General features: G+C 44.1%; 2 protein-coding genes across 2 annotated transcripts; both read left to right on the top strand.

Annotated features, from left to right (window-relative positions):
- The first annotated feature begins 5,539 nt into the window (after positions 1 to 5,539).
- On the top strand, positions 5,540 to 10,365 carry LOC119352862 (dihydrolipoyllysine-residue succinyltransferase component of 2-oxoglutarate dehydrogenase complex 1, mitochondrial-like). The gene is made up of 13 exons (XM_037619457.1): positions 5,540 to 5,735; positions 7,282 to 7,339; positions 7,417 to 7,456; positions 7,605 to 7,672; positions 7,766 to 7,840; positions 7,936 to 7,991; positions 8,093 to 8,137; positions 8,245 to 8,511; positions 8,605 to 8,699; positions 9,251 to 9,341; positions 9,420 to 9,530; positions 9,619 to 9,813; positions 9,916 to 10,365. Exons 1-13 carry the CDS (start codon positions 5,691 to 5,693, stop codon positions 10,105 to 10,107), a joined length of 1,338 nt encoding a protein of 445 aa, XP_037475354.1. The 5' UTR covers positions 5,540 to 5,690; the 3' UTR covers positions 10,108 to 10,365.
- A 2,474-nt stretch (positions 10,366 to 12,839) lies between these two features.
- LOC119352860 (L-type lectin-domain containing receptor kinase SIT2-like) lies at positions 12,840 to 15,092 on the top strand. Its single transcript, XM_037619456.1, has one exon. It carries the CDS (start codon positions 12,852 to 12,854, stop codon positions 14,808 to 14,810), a length of 1,959 nt encoding a protein of 652 aa, XP_037475353.1. The 5' UTR covers positions 12,840 to 12,851; the 3' UTR covers positions 14,811 to 15,092.
- The last annotated feature ends 6,569 nt before the right edge of the window (positions 15,093 to 21,661 follow it).

Genomic DNA, 21,661 nt, shown 5'->3' with positions numbered 1-21,661 from the left:
TGGGAGGTGGGACGAAGAAAAACCGGTTGAAAATAAACCGGTTGAAAGTGGGGGGGACTATTCAACCAATTCGTCCATTAGGAGTAGAGATACGTTGGGTATTGCCGGTCAGACGAGAAAAGAGAAAAACCGGTGGGAGGGGTTGGTGGGAGGTGGGACGAAGAAAAACCGGTTGAAAATAAACCGATTGAAAATAAACCGGTTGAAAGTGGGGGGGACTATTCAACCAATTCGTCCATTAGGAGTAGAGATGTGTAACCAATTATGGAATGTATAAGTGATGTAATGGCGGCTTGGGGCTATGACGATTGGACAAAGTTTGGCAAACGGCTAGGTTGTTCAAGTGGGACATGCAAGCTTTCTTAGCACAATTGTATAGGCGGGTGCGTAGCTAGTAATTCACATTGTAGGTGGGCTATTGTACCTTGCTTGTAACTTGGTAGGTGGGCTTCTATACCCCCTTCTTCTATCAATATATGATACATATGCTTATGCGTATTCTAAGAAAATATTATTGAACGTAGCCACGCCCATGTATAGTTCAATCAACTATAAAGCAAACTGAATCATACAATCTCGAAAATAGGTTTTTAGGATTGATTGAAACCATGTGTATGGCATATTCAAGGATCAATTAATTGTAAAGCGATCAATCAAAGTACTTATAAGCTGACCAGAATTTTAGGGAAAATCAAATTATTAACATCAAGTATCTCTACTCCTAATGGATGAATTGGTTGAATAGTCCCTCCCACTTTCAACCGGTTTATTTTCAACCGGGTTTTTTCAACCGGTTTTTCTTCGTCCCACCTCCCACCACCCCCCTCCCACCGGTTTTTCTCTTTCTCGTCTGGCCGATAATACCAACGTATTTATGGTAATCAATCACAATTAATCCACGTATGGTAAGGCTATAAACTTAGAATCAAAGCATGATAATTATAGTAATAAATCAATCCATGTATGGTAAGGCTATAACTAAGGAAATTTTGAATATGGTAATTATCACCAGAATCAAAGCTTTCCAAAAAAGTTCTTCCTGCCATACCCTTCAATCGCGCCCTGCTCCATTCCGATCTCCTTCCCTCAATCGCTCCAGCTGATTTACTCTTTCCAAACCTAATCCCTGCCTGATCTAGATAAAGAGGCTCTCTCCTGCCCGTCTCATCCCTCCCTTGTGCCAACCATGGAAGAGAGGAGGGAGAACACAGAGGAGCGCGCCGGCGATGCGCCGATGCTCGCTGGTTGAGGCATGGTCGGCGTGTGAGTCAAGAGGATCCCTGCATCTGTGGTGGTAGGCGATCCAAGGAAGAGTAGTCGAACATGAAAGCGATGGGAGGGACAACACCCTGCTGCCGGGCTCGTCCGCCTCTTCGTGGCCGACGACCGCGTTGGATGTGGCCGAGGGCGGCGATGATGGAGGGAGCCGCTGGCGCTGGCCAGGCTCCCGACCGAGTCGCTGCTCCTCAGTGCCAGCCCTTTCCGCTGCACCGGATCGCTCGTCATCTTGGGGAACCCGAAGGGATGCCGCCGGTGTGGGAGGCGCCCACGACAGTGCGGGCTGGGGACCGAGCGGCGGGGGACGTTACGGGTTCCGTTCTAGGGCTAGGTCGGAAAGTCTATCGTGTTTCTGTCGGAAAATCTTGTGATCAATGGGTTTACTAAATTAATTTTGGGTCTATATTAAGGGGCACCGTCTATTCTTGTCATTCGAATTTGCATTCTTGCATCAGAAGTTCAAGAGAACTGTCATGAATAGCACAATGCCTTTCAGTTTGTAGACTGATAATTGTAATAATATAACTAGAGAGCATTTCCTATCAGATAAATAAACTGAACATCACATCTTTTGATTTCTGTTTGGCCTCCTGGGAACGTAGACTAATTTAACACGTCATCTTTCGGTTTATGGTAATCAATCACAATTAATCCACGTATGGTAAGGCTATAAACTTAGAAATCTCAAATATGATAATTATAGTAATAAATCAATCCATGTATGGTAAGGCTATAACTAAGGAAATTTCGAATATGGTAATTATCACCAGAATCAAAGCTTTCCGAAAAAGTTCTTCTTGCCATACCCTTCAATCGCGCCCTGCTCCATTCCGATCTCCTTCCCTCAATCGCTCTAGCTGATTTACTCTTTCCAAACCTAACCCCTGCCTGATCTAGATAAAGAGGCTCTCTCCTGCCCGTCTCATCCCTCCTTGTGCCAACCATGGAAGAGAGGAGGGAGAGCACAAGGAGCGCGCCGGCGATGCGCCGATGCTCACTGGTTGAGGCATGGTCGGCGTGTGAGTCAAGAGGATCCCTGCATCTGTGGTGGTAGGCGATCCAAGGAAGAGTAGTCGAACATGAAAGCGATGGGAGGGACAACACCCTGCTGCCGGGCTCGTCCGCCTCTTCGTGGCCGACGACCGCGTTGGATGTGGCCGAGGGCGGCGATGATGGAGGGAGCCGCTGGCGCTGGCCAGGCTCCCGACCGAGTCGCTGCTCCTCAGTGCCAGCCCTTTCCGCCGCGCCGGATCGCTCGTCATCTTGGGGACCCCGAAGGGATGCCGCCGGTGTGGGAGGCGCCCACGACAGTGCGGGCTGGGGACCGAGCGGCGAGGGACGTTACGGGTTCCGTTCTAGGGCTAGATCGGGAAGTCTATCGTGTTTCTGTCGGAAAATCTTGTGATCAATGGGTTTACTAAATTAATTTTGGGTCTATATTAAGGGGCACCGTCTATTCTTGTCATTCGAATTTGCATTCTTGCATCAGAAGTTCAAGAGAACTGTCATGAATAGCACAATGCCTTTTAGTTTGTAGACTGATAACTGTAATAATATAACTAGAGAGCATTTCCTATCAGATAAATAAACTGAACATCACATCTTTTGATTTCTGTTTGGCCTCCTGGGAACGTAGACTAATTTAACACGTCATTTTTCGGTTTATTGTTCAAAATTGTTTCACTTCACATGATCGTGAACATACATGATGTGTATGTATTTTTTAATTTTGTGTCTGGTGACCTCAATTTTTATGCCTTCTACAGGTGAGTTGCTAACAAAATTCTAAATGTACATGCTCCAGGTAAATTTTTGGACATATATATTATATCTATATGTCCTTTCTACGAGGACATAAAATGCATCCCTATTTTCTATCTACCATTTTGTAACCCTTTGCAGAATGGTCTGGGGAGGTTCGCAACATTGTCTACTCATCTGATCGGAAATCTTTATATGTTGTCGATCGTGTGACTCTATGGAACTGATGGGGAGGTACCCTTCTTTGCCTGGGAGTTATATTTGGTTTAGTTCGCTGAATCTGGTTTGGGTTTGCACTAATCTTGCGTACTAAGTTTTTAGTGTATAATCTGTTTGTAGGTCCCACTATTTAATTAGTGGACGCAACTGATGGGGGCATGGAGATGATGGCAAGGCATCACGCTGTGGTGGTGGCGAGGGGGCCATCGATGAAGGCGGCGATGACAGGGGCTGCCTACAAAAAGCGGTGCATGGATGGGGGAGGTGAAGTGGCGAGGGCTGGGAAGGTGGAGAACGACAATCGGGGGAGATGGAATGGTGGCAAGATTGGACGAGCTCACCTCCGGAGTGTGTGGGCAAGATTTCCTTTTCGGGTCGGCCGGCTTTTTTTTAAAGCATGTGCATGCATGAGTTGGGGCTTATTTCCAGCGGTGAACATGCATGGGTAAAACCGTTTTCTTTTGCGAAAGGGGAGGGGAGACAAAAAACGGAGGTGGGAGAAATAGCATGCGAAGTACTCGGACATCCATGATGGTGCAAGTGTCGCTTTTTTCGGGAAACTTACTAAGGACATAGAGTTCCAGCTGTTTATAAGGAATGTATTTGGCCCTTCTTAGAAGGGAAACTAGCTTGCAAACTTTATGGTCCAACTATCATTGAAATACCAACCGATATGTTATGAAATCTTCAACTTATATTCTTTAGGAACTTCATTTAAGTTGTACTGACCTCATGAGATTCCAATCTATGTTTCATAGTTTATACTACTCACTATCATAAATTCATAGACTCAAAAGTTTGTTGTATATGTTTATTACTCGAGCATTGCAATACACTGCACTCGGATGATTTTGTCCACAGAAAATTTGAAGCTCCATGATTCGGCAAGAGGATTTGTGCAAGAAATCATGTACATCTTAAAGTTTTGCATCTTAATTTTGGTACCTGTGTTGAACAGGAGGAAGCCTAGAATTCGCTTCACAAACGGAACTCGTCAATATAGAAGAGTAACACCTAGATAGAATCAAATCTGGTCAGAGAAGCCAATTGTGCCTTCTTCCCGAGTGCCAAATGTAGATGACTAATGCTGATGACACCACTCGCTTCCTTGTTTTTAAATATCACATGTGCAACACAATGATGCAAAGCGAATTTCATGGAGGGGGGATAAGACGTATTTGTGTGGTTGAAGGAGCACATGTAAGTACATATTTTGGTGAGGGTGGAAATTGAAATGCATGCTTGGAGAAACATAGTCATAAGCATGTGATGTACAAACTCCATATAATGATATTATGATATGTGTTTTCATAGATAATTTTATTTTTCAGGGCAACGCACGGTCATTCAACTAGATTTAGCTTCCTTGGATTAGAAATAGATCTAGAAGAAGGTGACGTGGTAGGGTTTTTTTGTACCGTCCGAGACAACGAAACAATGACATGGAAGCTACATGCAAAATTAAGGGGCAATAGATTGAGAGGGTGAATGATGTATGGACAGAGAAGGTGATGAACGGCAAGTTTAATGGGAAAGGGCGGCTAGAGGGGTGTGTCATGTTTGTAAGAATAGAGAGAAGAATATGCTTGCATTTGTGTTGTGGTTGAACATTGCGTGCAATATGCTCGTTTCTGGGGAGGAAAATGAGCATTGTTTACACAATTTCATTTGTTGGCCCGTGGCAACGCACGGGCATTCTACTAGTACCTTTAAAGCTTAATTTAACGTTGTTGTAAAATAAAGAATAACAATATGGCTAATGAAATTCTAATAGCAATAATTTTGACAATACTTTATTTTGCACTCGCGCCATAAAAATAATTGAAATCCATGTAATTTCTTCGGTTATTTATCGAGGGTGGCAAAAAAATAATGACCGCAACCCAAGCGGCCGGCTTGGTAAGCTACCGATAAGAAAATTGCAAGCAAAGAAATAATAATTACTAGATATTATGACTTCTAAAAGACCTCTACCCTCACTATATATTGTAAAAAATTTGGAAAATAAATGGAATGTTACTGATTTGCATGTTCGCGAGAAAAAAAAAGTAGTGACACGAAAAAGGGGAAACAAATGTGGGCCGAACCGAGGATGGGAATTTTTTTTTGAAGCAGAGGATGGGAATTTTGGAAGCACCGACATGTCCATTCGTGGGTCAGACCGGAAGGAGCACCCCCCGCGGCCACCGACGGGTGGGGCCGGCAGAAGCGTCTCCCATTTCCCTTTCTCATTTTCCAGATCTCATTATTGCACCTTCCACCCTTCCTTCCTGCGCCTGCGCCCGGTCCGCAAGTCAGACTCAGACAGAGAGGCCGAACGAATCGAGGAGGAGGAGGAGGACCAAATCCCTCATTCTCTCCCGGCCAGCCAGCCAGCCTTTCTTCTCCCGCACGACAGCCCTCCCGACGCCGCCGCCGCCGCCGCCGGCGAAATGGCGTCCCGCATCGCCTCCCGCCTCCTCCGACGCTCCAGCCCCGTAAGTCCCCATCCTCTCGCTCGTCCTTGCGCGCCCGCACTAACAGGCTACGATCGATTCGCCGCGGCGGCCCGTGCGATTTTGCGATTCCGAGGGGGTGAGAGGATTTAGGGTTCGCGTGGGTGGTTCCGTGCCTTGATGCGACCGGCCCGATTCGTTTGGTGTGTTCTCGCAGGCCTGTTTCCTCGCGTGATTGGGGATCTCTGATTCCTGATTGGGTTGGGGAGGGGATTAATTCCTGCATCCTGTAAGGCTGGGATGACGGGCGCTCAGCGAGGTCTGTGGGACGCGCTTCGCTCGGCGTGATTCGGCGTCTCTGCGCAGATTAGGGTTCCAGGTCGTGCTCTTGCTGTTTCCCCCCGTTTCCGTGCTTGCGTGTAACGGTCAACCCAGAACCGGCTGCGCAGACATGCCTGAATATCTGCGGTAGGGTCCTTCTCTTTGCCCAGTTCGTGGCAGCAGATAGGAATTCGTTTTTGTTTTGCCAGGGCGCGTGCAATTGACAGTCACTGGACATGTCTGGATTGGCTGATGGTTATATAATATTGTTCATGGTTATTATGTTGCGTTTTGCGTGGTGTAACCTACCTGTTAAGTGCAATCTGTTGTGATAAAATGTATGTGACCTGTCCTTGTCCCATTTTATGTGTTGGATTGGCTGCTGGTTAGATAGTATATCGTTCATACTTATGTTGCAATTTTCACACCCTACCCTGCCTGTCAAGTGCAATCCGCTCTGCTGTCATCAACCGTGACTTGTTACTATCCCATTTCATGTTGTGCTAATAACTAGGGCATTTTGGTGTGCATCTGACAAGACCTAGGCTCTAACTTGCAATGTCCATATTGGCACCATTCCTGATTGCCACTATTGGTCTCATTGGTTTACTACTTTACTTTATCTTAATATATGATCAATTGTAGCAATACATCATATGTAAGATGCTATACTTCATACAACATATCTTCGCAGAGTATGCAAGCACCTTGCTGTTTCCCCCTATTTCTGTGCTTGTGTGGAACGGAGAATCTAGAATAGGTTGCACATGCTTGAATATCTAGGGTAGGATTGTTTGCTTTGTCTAGTTCTTGCCAACAGATAGGAATTCATTTGTGTTTCATCAGAGCATGTAATTAACAAGCACTGGATATGTCTGATTGGCTGCTAGTTACATAGTATATGATTTATGCTTATGTTGCATTTGTTCATACCCTACACTACTTGTTAAATACAATCTGTTGTCATAAAGTTTGATTTGTCCCTGCCCTATTTCATGCTGTGCTAATAACTAGGGCATTTTGGTGTGCATTTGACAAGATCTAGGCTCTAAGTTGTAATGTTCATATTGGTGGTAATCCTGCTTGCCGCTGTTGGTCTCATTGGTTTACTACTTCACTTTATCTTAATTTGATCATTTGTAGCAACTAGCAATACAGGAGATACAAGATGTTATACATCATGCAACATGTCTTCGCAGAGTACACGAGTACATGGATTATTTTCTTATGTTATCTTTTCGTGCTCACTGTTTCTATTTATTTGCAGACATTAGGCCTCCTGAGGAGCTATACACATGTCAGAAACTACAGCAGTCAACTTTCAGGTTATTAGCTGAACAATTGCTGGATTTTGATCATTGGTTCACTATGGATGACTCTAATACCTTTGTGCTCTCTGCAGGTCTTATTCCAGTTGGTCCCCAAAGCTCAAAGCTGACAAGGTAGGTGGTAAACTTTTGTACTTGGTTGTATTCTGTAGAGGCGTTTTTGATAACTTCGTTGTTTATTATCATCATCGTAGATGTTAGATATTTTGTCCTGTTCATACAATGAGCTAGTTACTAATGGCCGTTTCTTTTAAATTTCTAGAAGGAACAATTACTTTCCAAATGCCTCTCCTTACCAACTCTGGAGTAGGTCATTCGCATCAGACAATGGTAATGGCAGTTGTTTTCTTTTTTGGGTTATGTCCAACACTGTTAAATTGCTCCTGAAAATGTGCTAATTGATTCATGTTGTTCCTTCTGTAGGAGACAAGTTTGAAGCTGTTGTACCTTTCATGGGTGAATCTGTAACTGATGGAACTCTTGCTAACTTCTTAAAGAGTATGCTCTCTCTCCCACCTCTCTCTCTCTCTCTCTCTCTCTCTCTCTCTTTCTGTGAGAGTGAAGGCCCTTCTATTAACCCTTCTTCAATACAGAACCTGGCGATAGAGTTGAGGCTGATGAGGCCATAGCCCAGATTGAAACTGATAAGGTTTAGTGCCTCTCAATCATTTTGAATTGTACTCTAAATATGTGTCAAATCGAGTGCCTATGATTTTTAATATAAAACATATTTTTTCCTTTGTATTCCAGGTCACCATAGATGTTTCTAGTCCTGAAGCTGGTGTTATTGAAAAGGTGGATAATTTCTCTCTTTTTAGCTTCCACTTGTGCTTCTTATCATGGTCTGCCTCTACCTGAGCTGTAGCAAAATTGCTAATTTTCTTAATGCCATTGCTCTGCAGTTTATTGCTAGTGAAGGTGATACTGTTACTCCAGGCACCATAGTTGCTATCGTATCAAAGTCTGCAGCACCTGCTGAAACACATGTTGCCCCATCTGAGGAGGCGCCCCAAAAAGAATCACCTCCAGTAAAATCTGAAGAGAAATCACCAAAAGCAGAAGAGAAACCAACAAAAGTAGAACCTCCCAAGAAGCAGGCACCAAAGTCAACTCCTTCAAAAACCTCCCCTACAGAACCACAGCTCCCTCCAAAAGAGCGAGAGCGACGGGTAAGGCTAATCTGCAGTGACTTAAAGTTGTAAAGTTGCATGGAATCAGTTTTAAAGGGATTTGTCTGTAATCTTTTACAATGGTAACTGCAGGTGCCAATGCCCAGGCTTAGGAAACGCATTGCCAACCGTTTGAAGGATTCCCAGAACACATTTGCAATGCTGACCACATTCAATGAAGTTGACATGTAAGTGTCTTGATCTTTTTTCTTTCCTTATTTAACATTAGTTCATGTGGTGCTGACCAAATTAGTGAAGTTGATATGTAAGCATGTTGGTAATCTCTTTTCTTACTATAACATTTGTTCATGTGGTGTGCTATCGTGTTAGATTTCACTTTTATCTTATCTTATGTTGTTACTCTTGTGGTATGAATGCTTCACTGTACAATTGTTGAACATGGTGAGATGGTGACATCTGGTCCCCATCTAGCATATCGTGAGGAATTTAACTACACCATTTTAGGGTGCATGTCACTATATTACCGGTTGCCATCCACTAGCAATATAATGATTTATATAAGAGTGGTCACAGAAATGTCTGCTTGTATTCCTGATCAAAACAATAATACTATTTTCTTGTAGTTAATAATGGGTATCAATATGTGATTCAGCATATGCTCATCTTTTCGTACATAAGAAATTAATCAATCATATTTTTCCACCATCAACTGTTATTACAATAACTCGCATGTGTAGATATTGTTTATCACTTGTTTGATATTGATATTATGATGCAGGACCAATTTGATGAAGCTGCGGTCTGACTACAAGGATGAATTTGTCAAGAAGCATGGTGTCAAACTGGGTCTGATGTCTTGCTTTGTCAAGGTAATGTCCAATGTCATGCATCGCCTAACTATTGCTGATTTTATTCAATTATGCTGATTCCGTTTGGCTTTTTCGCAGGCTGCTGTTTCTGGACTGCAGAACCAGCCAATCGTGAATGCTGTCATTGACGGCGATGACATCATATACAGAGACTATGTCGACGTTAGTGTTGCTGTTGGCACTTCCAAGGTACTAGAATAACGTATAGTTGCCAGCATGCTGCATTCCTTGGTTTTAGGGCTATTATCTCACTGGCAATGCAAATATCATATTTCAGGGTCTTGTGGTGCCGGTTATCCGAGATGCTGATTCAATGAACTTTGCTGACATCGAGAAAGGGATAAACAACCTTGCAAAGAAGGCTACTGAGGGGGCGCTGTCAATTGACGAGATGGCGGGAGGAACATTCACCATCTCCAACGGCGGTGTCTATGGAAGTCTTATTAGCACGCCTATCATCAACCCCCCGCAGGTACTGACTGCTTTTCTTTTCTGGTGCTCAGCTGAATCTCTTGAAACAGCATTGCATATCTGATTGATACTTATCTGAATCACGATGCCATGTCTATTGCAGTCAGCGATTCTTGGGATGCACTCCATCGTGCAGCGCCCTGTGGTTGTGGACGGCAGCATCCTCGCCAGGCCCATGATGTACCTCGCGCTGACATACGACCACAGGCTGATCGACGGCAGAGAAGCCGTCTACTTCCTGCGCCGCATCAAGGACGTCGTCGAGGACCCCCGGAGGCTGCTCCTTGACATATAAGCCCCATGCGCTGATCTCCTTCGCTGCCAAGTGCCTTGTGCTTGTCTGGAAAATAATACCGTGCAAATTTTTGACTGATACAACGAGTTGCGTCCTGGGAAGGATGAAGATTTGAGTTGAGTTGAGGATATGATAACGCGTTTGTCCTGTTTCCGTTGAGAGCTTCGGGGTGTAGTTCCCTAAACTAAAAATTTGCTTTAATTTTCAATGCAAGAGCAATAGATATATGGTGCCCTTTTGGTCATTATTTTTCTGCAACCCGTTATGCTCTCTGCATCTGTTTGATGGTGTTCTAGTTCCCATGTGAGATGAATAACCCCGATGAAACCACCAGGATGGGTACAGATCTGTAGTTTCTGTAGGTTTGAATGTTTAGTCGACGTAAACAAGGCCTTGACGCAATTGGAGCCTTGGAGGGCACAATAAACAAACGACATTCATCCATCGAGGACGCAGACAGAAACCTGCAGCTTTTGTAAGACTAGTAATCTGTACTGTAGACCCAGTCGGTTTTCTCTATTCTGCGCAGCTGCAATGTAGACTGGCCAATCGTGTCTTACACTTGCAACAATTCTTAATTCATGACTGCGAGGCCTGACTATATTAATGCTCACCACATAGTACCACCAGTGTCTATCTTCACGAACCGTTCTACTACTAAAATGGCAGGGTCAAGGATGCCCACATTAGGATAGACGGGTCCAGCAACAGTACATCTGCATCCGGTGGTCTCACCTCTTTTAAGACCGTTTCTTAATTTGAGCAGTGTATTAGGGCGCCCAGCTCAACAATTCCGGTCCTACTGCTTGCACTCACTCCGTCTGAAATTACTTGTCGTAGATGTATTTTAAATTGTTTTTTGAACATCAATACAGACGCAAAGCGCTCATACATATGCGCATACACTCACCTCTATGAACGTGCACACGCACACCCTACCCCTATGAGCACCTCCGAAGACTGAGTCGGCATATCATCTTAAATATACTACTCACAATATAGTAGTATCTCACAACATTTTAAATTGCGTTGGTAATTCGGCCCATTGTAGGTGTCTTTTCCCACCCTTCTGTTTTCTCAAGCTGTCTAGAACTACAGATGCCACTTTCATGATATTCTCCTGAACTTTCCTCTGTTTTTGAACGAAGGCTCGCTGTTTTTTCAGAGGACGGGGGAGGCTTGTCAATCAGTTTGCTGCAAACCCATTCCGTTTTTCTTCCATGGCACTCAGGATTCAGAGCTTTCCGAGGACCAAGTTCAGTTCTGATCTCTACTTTCTGTATCGCACCTGGGCAAAGCAACCCGACGGATGAACAATACTCTCTCCGTATCAAACTGAACTGCAAAAGACGTCTTATATTGCTTACAGAGAGAACCTGATATGCATGCGATCTGTGGCCTGAATGGCTGCAATAGTAGGTTGGCTTGTCAAACAAATTTTCGGCCCAACAGTTTTACCTCTCCAATGCACACAACGAAGGCTTGAAATGATTAACAGAGTTTGGAACAGCTTGAGTGTCTCTTCTCTTGGATCAGATAGCTCGAGTTACACGGCTCCATATCCCAGAAAATGCGCAAAAGAAATCAAACTGTATACTGAGAAAGTTTCGCGACACCAAGTTCAGTTCGCTCGAACAAGATTAAAAGGCTCCGTATTTGAAGTGCGAAGAAGGGCTTCAGGTTCCAGGTTCAGTTCCGGCTCTGCGTCATGGAAAGGGGGAAAAATGTCAATCTGACTCCAGTTCACGTCAGAAACAAAGGCAACCAACTTCCAACAAATTTTGACTCGCTGAATAACAAAATTCAAATAAATTAAGGAGTTGCCTACCAAATTTGACCCGCTGTGCTTTGCTATGTCACCAAATTAGACACATCGGTGGGCGGTGGCGACGGCCAATGGTGCAGTTTGGCGGCTCAGCGTACTACATGGTGGTTGGTTGGTGGCGGCCGACGGAAGCGCCACATCTCAGGACATCAAGAGCAGGGAACACCAGAGACGCAACACAGCCGGAGATGTATACCAGGACTGACAGCGAACAAGTCGTTTGCGCCATGTATATAAGAAGTTAAGGAGCAGAAAAGCAAACAAATGTGCAATTGGTGGTTCATCTGCTAGGCTGGTGGTGAGCAAAAACACATCTTCTCCATTTCTCCAGCTAGAGCCGGAGACTCGACTAGTCAACTTATTTGGTGCCCCTGATCCCAAGGGTAAGGGCATATCATATCCTATTGGATGTTGTCTTGACTGCATGTCTACATCATAGTGTTCAGTTGGAATTCTATGCCAAACCTGTCCCTCTCTTGAAGAGTATGTCCCTTTTACCTGTCTTGAAGAATATGTTTATTTTGCTCTGATTGATCATGTGCTGAAGGTTTTCTTTTTCTTCAGGAGAAGCAGTTTTTTTTTGTGCGTGTCTCTGGAAACAAATTGAAATTCTTTGAATTTGGTGCATTGCGACAAACAAAATGCTGCTTGATTTATTCCAGAAAGTAATACTTTTCTCCTTGTGGTTTAGTGGAAAAGTCGGTCAACAATGTACAGGTCCCCCTCTTGATCAGTTGGATGTATAGTTGTGTACCAATCAAATTGCCTCACTTTTCTCCAGTAGGACCCACCATATTGACCGAAGACCAAACATGAAATAGACTCTGGGACTATTTGTTCTTAAGTTCTTTGGCACTTGCTTCGACTATTCATATTTCATAACCTGTCCGGCCATCCCTGAGAGGAGGGGGCATCCACCATGCTGCCTCACTCCCTAGTACTCTGCCTCTTCTTCCTCATCCCAACCTCCACGTCCTACACCAATGATGGCTTCACCTACAATGGTTTCTCTTATGGCATGCTCCGGCTTGATGGTGTAGCTTCAATTGCAAGCAGAACACTTATGCTAACTGACGGTGCTCCCCAGAGTGTAGGACGAGTTTTCTTCGGAGGCCGGTTTGACTCTATTTCCTCATTCTCAACAACCTTTGTATTCGTCATCACTCCTCCTTACTCTGATTTAAGCGCCCATGGGCTCGCCTTTACGATTTCCGCCACGACGGACTCTTTGTTGGGCGCCCTCCCGTCTCAGTACATGGGCATGTTCAACCTTGAAAACGTCGGTAATGTCACAAATCGACTCTTTGCTGTTGAGCTTGATACCATCCAAAGTACAGAGTTCAGGGATATTAATGATAACCATGTTGGAATCGATGTAAACACCTTGGTGTCTATCCATTCCTCCCCTGCTGGATACTACAAACCAGATGGCACGTTCTCTGATTTGCTACTCATTAGTGGAAAGCCGATGCAAGTATGGGTGGATTATGATGACAGTTCGCACCAAGTGAATGTCAGTTTAGCACCTTACTTAGAGCACAAGCCTCAACGCCCACTGCTATCCAACACTGTCAATCTTACGTCTGTTTTGCCAAGCTCAGTATATGTTGGCTTTGCCTCTGCAACCGGCACCGTAAGATCCATACACCGCATTATCGGCTGGAGTTTCAATCCAAATGGGGAGGCTAAACCACTTAACTACTCAGTCTTGTCTGAAGTTATACAAGATGTTCGACGCGATGCTCAAAGTCGCTCCCATATCCCTAAGGGTGTTCTTATACCAGTTGTTATTATATCAGTGTTCATCACAACTGTTATTATTGTTGGTCTTTACGTTTATATGAAGAAAGCAAGGCAGAGTGGTGATTGGGAAATCGATTCTGGGTCATCATCCTTCACATATAAAGATCTTGCCGCTGCAACCAGCGGTTTCAGTGACCGGATGCTTCTTGGGAAAGGAGGATTTGGAAAGGTGTACAAGGGGCTGCTACAAACCTCGAAGCAAAGTGTTGCCATCAAGCGGGTTTCACCAGAGTCAAAGCAGGGGATGAAGGAATTCATAGCTGAGATAACCATCCTAGGCCATCTCCGCCATCGCAACCTTGTGCAGTTGCTCGGTTATTCTCGCCACAAGAGCGAGCTCCTTCTGGTTTACGATTACATGCCAAATGGCAGTCTTGATAGAGTTTTGCATGGTCAAGATACACAAACTGTAGACTGGGTTCACAGATTCAACATTATAAAAGGCATTGCATCTGGTCTTTGCTACCTCCATGAGGAATGGGAGAAGGTGGTCATCCATCGAGACATCAAAGCAAGCAACGTGCTCCTTGACAATGAAATGAACGGTAGACTGGGTGATTTTGGTCTGGCAAGATTACACAACCATGGTACAGATGCCCACACCACGCATTTGGCTGGCACCTGGGGGTACATTGCTCCGGAGCTGGCTAGGCTAGGAAGGGCAACCAAGGCAACTGATGTCTTTGCATTTGGTGTCTTCATGTTGGAGGTTGCTTGTGGGAGGCGTCCAATACAGGTGAATGATTCTGATGGCGAGCCAGTGCTGCTGACAGACTGGGTGGTCGATGCATGGGAGAGTGTTTCGATCCTCAAAACGGTAGACCCAAAATTAGAAGATTATGTCAGGGAGGAAGCAGAGTTAGTGTTAAAGCTTGGCTTGCTCTGCTCACACCCGGTACAAAGTGGTAGGCCATGCATGCGCCTAGTGATGCAATACCTTGTAAAGGATGTGCTACTCCCAGATTTCCAACCAAGTTTTTTGAGCCTTACTAGCAGGGATGAAGAATTTGGGCAGCATATCCTGTCATGCCCATCTGTGGCGACGACCATGACAGGACTTTCTGGAGGAAGATGATGTTCACTAGATGTACTCTGTTGTCGAATTTTCATCTGAAGGATTAGTTACACCTGAAAACCATGTATAGTGTTTTATGAACTAAGGGTACAGATAAAGGTTTCTTTTCTGGATACCTCTCATTTGGTATCCTTTTGAGGATGCAGCTATGTCTTAAAACTTTTGAATTATCCTTTTGTGGATGCAGTTATGTGTTAAACTTTTGCTTCAGGATGTATCTCCCTAAACAATTTGCTTTAAATTTCAGTGCAAGAGCAATATATATGATGTCCTTTTGGTTAATGTTTCTTGCATACACAAGGCAATCTGCCTTCTCCGTCGTCTATTTGATGGTTTGTAGTTGTACTACACTGGTTTAGTTGATTAGTTCCCATCTGGGACAAACTAGTACGATTTTGCTTTAACAACAGAGGGTGCTCATGATGAAACCACTGATGGGTGTACGGTGTACCCCCGGTCAGATAAGGGTATAAATTATCCTCCCTATCATTCTAGTCATGTTATTTGTACTAGTTTCTCTAGGTTTACGTATTAAGCCATTGTAAACAACAAATCCTTAATTAAATTGCAGGGACAACTAGTAAATGAGACACAGATGGAAACATATAAAAACTTCTGCAAGACTATACCAATTGCACTGCAGGGCTGAGTCAGTTTTTCTTTTCTGCACTGTAGGCTGGATAATCATGTCCTGTAGGAATTCTTAAATCCTCACTCCAAGACCTATTTAAGACAGTTTCTTAGTTTGAGCAGGCCACAAGGGTGCCCAGCTTATCTGTGATCAGGGGGTTACATGCATTCTAATTACTGACACTGCAAGCCCTGACACCCCGCATCATCGACTCGGCCCGTGACACTGCAAGCAATTGAAAATCTAAGCATTCCTCCATGCTTTATTAAGACCTCACATTTAGCAGCCAAGATCATACTGAAAATTTACAAAACAAGTTTCGAAGGGTTCAGACAGTTCGAGTCAGTTCAACACCAGATCTCACCAAGTGTCCTAGTTTATGTGTAGCGAGTACAAACTGGAGCACTGGATAATAGACTGTCCAGTTCAAGCAGCTGCAACTACCCGTATCTATTAGCCAGTACTGGAGAACTGGCTAATAGACTATTCAGTTCTTGCAACAGCCAACTAACTGTATCTAGTTTTAGTCAACTGGTTACTGGTGTATCCACCACTCAAACTAATCTCTGTTCTACCAAGTGCTAACTGACTGTATATAGTGTAGTGTTGTATCCAGACAATTCGTATCCAAATGCAAGCTTTTGCATATGACCGTTGCTGGCGGGCCAGCTCGCCGCATCAAGGAGGGCTAGCTGAAGGACGTGAGGAACGAATCCGTGCCCTGAGTTTTCCCATTCCAGAGAAAATATTGCCTTGGTATGCAGGGGAAGACAGGGACGGACGGCGGAGCTGCGGAAGGGGGCGCTGGGGGCGGACGGTGGCGTCGGAGCTAAGGGCCCCGAGGATCTTGGGCGGCGTCGGGCTGGGGGACGGACGGCGGTGGTTGGGGCACGGGTGCGGGCGGGCGCCGGTGCTGTGAAGTGATGGCGTTCAGTTTGTTTTTTGAGGGTTGATGGCGTTCAGTCTGGAGTCTCCAATTCCGCGCGCGGGTCGGGGGGATAGCGAACAAATCCGCACCCTTTGCCCGTGGTAGTGGGCTGGCCCATTTTCTCTCTACTATGTTCCCTCCCACCGATTTCCTGAACTCCCCCCTCAAAAGAAAATAAATCGGTTTCCTGAACCCTTTTCTTCTTCCTTTTTCTGTGTTTTGTCTGTCGGCTTTTTTTTGTTTTCTTTCCTTTTTTATTTTCTAATTTTTCATTTTTTATAATTTCGTGTACTTTTCTAAAATAAATAAGTAGTTCTTAAATCTGTGAAACTTTGAGAAAATATGGAAATAATTTTTAAATTCGTGAACTTCTTTTGAAATTTGATAACATTTCTCAAACCTGTGAATAGTTCATGAATTCATCAACATTTTTTGGGACCACAGAACAATTTTCCAGTTCGTGAATATTTTTTTAGATTCCAAAATATTTTTTAAATCGTGAACGCTTCTGAATTCATGAAGATTTATACAGATTTGTCAACAATTTTTAAATTCAAGAACATTTATTGTCATCATGAACATTTTTTGAAGTTCCCCAACATTTGTTGATTTTGGACCTTGCTTCTATGATTTCCTTGTTGTGGTCTGGTGGTTGCCCTCTAGCTAGAACTTGCTGAAAACGAACTAAAAGGAAAACAAAAAATTTTCGTGCTTTTATCATTTTTTATTTTTTTAGCACAAAGGATTAGCAACACAAGTGAAAACATCTATCTCAATAAGATTGGTTTATCTACCTAAGCACCATGCTCAAGTTGAAAAACTAAGTCTAGAAGTTTCGAACCTCCTAGATAATAAGTGAAGTGCATGAGAGACAAAATATGAAACACAAGTGTGCAGCTTCTAGGTGCGTAATTTAAAAGAGGGTTCTCATTTAAAGTGAGAAACTTACTACTAAAGAATTTTTATTTGAGCAAGATTCAAATTAGAAAATATTACTGGACACTCGAAGTTGAAAGTTATCGAATGAAAGCAACCAAGTGGCTTGTGCAGATCTTCATACGGTTGTCACCATACTGTACACATCATTGTATAAGGTTCAACTCCCTACAAAAATAACACACAAAAAACAAAAGCATCGATAGAGGGCAAGATGCGGTCCCAGAGGAGCCAGACGTACCACGTCGGCGTTCGTGCCGTGACAGTGTCCGTCGTGGCGATAATACATGGGAGGAATGTTGTGGTGGCAGAGCTAGGGGAGGGCGTGCACGGACGAGGGAGAACAGAGGAGAGAAAAATGGTTGGTCCGGCAGTTTCGGAGGGGGGGGGGGTAGGTTTGGCCCTGCTTGTCGGGTCCGACGTGGCGGATGCGCCCCGGCCTCTCCATATCTGCCCGAGATTTGGGCTGCATATGAAGAGTGCCGGTTAACGAACATTTAGGGCCGGTATGAGGAGCCTGTTTGGGTCATTTTTTGATGCTCTAACATGGCGATACATATATTTTTAAGCAAAGAGTGGATGTTAAATACCAAAAAGTAAATTATTCATTGAAACATTACAACATTAACTGATTCGCAGGAAAGAGTGGACTTGTATAAAAACAAAGAGTTAATTACACCTGGGGTACATAAACTTTCGCGGCGGTAACGGATTCATACACAAACAAAAAAAACCCATAAAAGTCATACATCAACTCTGATGAGGTAACGTTTAGGTACAAAACAGTCCGAAACGTGCCAACTGGGCTGCCACGTGGGAAGAGAAGGCTCGCGGCAGGTGTTGGGCACTTTTCTACATTCCCCCTAGTGTGGTACAATATTTGCGGTTCGCCCCGGTGCTCACAAACCCTCCTTAACCCCCTGCTGTCTCTGTTTCTCTGCGTCGTGTTGGGCATCTGTTTCTTTGCCTCTGCCTCGACGCCGTCACCTTCTCTGCTTCGATGCCGTCGCCTTCTCTGCCGCCGGTTTGGACGCCGCCGCCCATCGACGCGGCATGGAGCCGCTCCTACGTGGGCCCGGGGAGTTCCCTCCTGAGTACGGTACGCGCTCGATCCTCTTCTCCTGCTGGGTTGCTCCCTTATCCTAGGGTTTTGATCGGGCTAGGTTCTTCATGATTTAGGTGGAAAGATTGATGTTTTGTTGACGCAATTCATGCGATGAAGGGAATGTAGGTGTTTGATAGGACGATTACTGCTGTTTCGTTGCTTTCCATGTTGGCTTGCCGGTGGTGATGATTTGGGGCTTAATTTAGGGAATTTAGGGGTTGTTCTTGGATTTGAAGGAAGATGTGATAGATGCTGTGATTGTTGTGATGTATGCACCCCCCTATGATTACTGTGATGGATGCCCTATTCTTGCTGTCGAAATTCAGTTATTGCACTGTATTTGCTGTCAAAATTCAGTTAGTGATTGTTGTCGAATTCAGTTAAGTGCATGTTGTCCATAAATGTTGCGGTGAATTTAATTAAGTGATGTTAAATGTTGTTAATTAGTTATTGGTGTACTATATACTCAAAAGGAATTCATTTACTGCTATGTTTTGCATCAGAGTCTGAAGAAAAAATCTGTCTTTTTTACAGTAACTTCAGGAGAAGAATCTCTGTTGTTCTCTGTAGCGTTTGAGCACAATGGCTTATTTATTGGGCAAGGAGTCAACAGATCATATATTGGCAGCACTTATTGTGAATTTGACTACTGTCATGCTGACACTTGGTCCTTAGATATGCTGAAATTTTGCCTGGACAAGCTGGATTACTCCCATGGTTACCCAGATCTGCAAGTGTACTGGTGCTTGCCAGGCAAAGACATAGTAGATGGCATTGTTTGTGTGGATACTGAAGAGGTCATTGCTGCTATGGTCAATGCAAGCAAAGAATGTAAGACACTGCTGTTAATAGTGGATGACGAGAACAAGATAAGAACTTTGTATGATGATGTGATCCTAGATGGGCCCCCTCTGCCAAGGGTAATTACTCCAAGGAAATTGCCAAGGTCTGCTGAAGGAATAGAGGAAGAAGACAATGGAGAGGTAGGAGAGGAAGAAGAAAATGCAGATGATAGAGAGGAAGGAGAGCAAGGAGATGGCACAGCAACAACAGAGCAAGGAGAGGAAACTGATTCAGATTTTTATGAGAGTGATTATGATATGGAAGATATGGATGATGATCTATTCCTTGAGAATGTAGATGCAGAAGTTGGTGACTACAATGAACAGGAAGGATATGTACCAGAGGATGATCCTTTAGATGATGATGAGCTAAACCTGTCCAAAGCAGAACTTGAGAAACTGCAATACACATTTAGGGCTTACAATCCAGAAGTTGACATGAACAATCCAGTGTTCAGAGTAGGGCTTGTGTTTGGTGACATGAAAGAGCTGAGGATGGCATTGGATGCATACACTGTGAGGAACAAAGTCAAAATTTTCAAACCAAGAAATTAGAGTGAGAGGCTTAATGCAGTGTGTTCTCAGGGATGCCCTTGGCTGCTTAAAGCTTCAAAGGACAATAGGACTGGAAGCATTGTAATAAGGCAGTACAATGACAATCACACATGCCAGAAACACTTTGATTCCAAGTGTTTGACTGTTAAGATTCTTACACAAAAATTCCTTGATGAGTTTAGAGACAACCAAAAAATGGACCTCACAACATTTGGGAACAAAGTGCAGAGAGATTTCAAGTTGATGCCCAATAAAATGAAACTGGGAAGAGCTAGAAAGGCAGCACTTGGTATCATCCATGGAAATGAAGCAGAGCAATACCAGCAGCTATGGGATTATGGCCAAGAACTAAGAAGGTGCAATCCTGGGAGCAAATTTATTGTCAGAACAACCAAGGTGAAGGGGAAAGATGATGCACTCCCAAAGGACCATTTGTCATCACTGTATTGGTCCTATGATGCTTGCAAGAGAGGGTTTCTAAAGGGATGTAGGCCTATAATATTTCTGGATGGCTGCCACTTGAAGAGCAGGTACAAAGGCCAGCTACTGACAGCAGTGGGCATAGACCCAAATGACTGCATATTTACTTGGTAGAACTCATATATAGTTTATCATGTGCAATCTGGACCCAACTCATATATAGTTGATATCATTTGTAGAACTTGTGATTGCAAGAGCTGGGGGTTGAGTGGAATTATTTGTCCACATGCTATAGAAGTTTGTAGGGCTGAGAGGATAGACCCTGAGGAGCTGGTGCACAAATGTTACACCATAGAAACATATCTGAAGGCCTATGGTCACAATATCATGCCTCTCAGAGACAGGACCCACTGGGATAAGCTAAATGGAATGTACATCCATCCTCCTTTGTTTACTAAGGTTATGGGAAGGCCAACCACAAAGAGGAGGAAAACTCCAGAAGAGAAGAAGAAGGATGGCACAGTTTATCTCAATAAGAAGGGTGTGGCAATGCACTGTTCAGTATGTGGAAAAGATGATCACAACAAAAGGGGTCATGGCAAATACATGGAAAGGCAAATGCAGGATCCACAAGTGGAAGAGGAAGAGGAAGATGAGTTTGCATGCCCTGAAATTCTCCAGGTTAGTGCATATTATTTTACCAGAATTTCATTGCACTTTACTTCATTGTATGACTTAATTGTCATGTGTAGGATATACTGCCTCACCACATCAACCATAGGCTGGATCCAATCAATGATAGGAGCAGCATGGTGTACACAATGGGACAAGAGGTACTTGATGTTGCATGTTTGCATGTTTACTTGATGTACACAATGGGACACTAGGAGCAGCCTTGTAAGATGAGTTTGCATGTTTCACTTACTGTTGCACTTGATGTTGCAGGAGAGGGCTCATCTTACAAGGATGGTGCCACCTGGACCTCTCCCAGAGGAATCCAGTTTTGCAGCTGATGCCAGAGATTTGATTCCACAAAGAAGAACAAATACTACTGCAACTGTTAGAGGAAGAACAACTATGGCAAGCAGAGGCAAGAGAAGGGCAAAAACACAAGTGGTACCAAATGCAGGTACTGACTGTTTAACTTAAATCACAAGTGTTGGTCCTGACTGTTTGCATGTTCTTAAGTTACTATACTTTTCAAATGCAGATGAGCCTGGAACAAGTGCCAATGCAGGCAGAGCAGTGAAGAAAACAAGAAGTGGTGGAAGATCTGGTGGAAGAAGTGGTGGAAGGACTGGTGGAAGAGCTGGCGGCAGAGCTGGTGGAAGAGCTGGTGCAAGAGGAGGTAGAGCTGGAAGAGGCACTGGCCCAGAAGCAGCAGGGGGAGGAGCTGGTGCAGAAGGGAGAAGAGTTGAAGATACAGCTATGTGG

This window comes from Triticum dicoccoides, chromosome 2A, assembly GCF_002162155.2.
Source record: "Triticum dicoccoides isolate Atlit2015 ecotype Zavitan chromosome 2A, WEW_v2.0, whole genome shotgun sequence".
In the NCBI taxonomy this organism is placed as follows: Eukaryota; Viridiplantae; Streptophyta; class Magnoliopsida; order Poales; family Poaceae; genus Triticum; species Triticum dicoccoides.
This window is presented reverse-complemented; position numbering and strand designations above follow the sequence as displayed.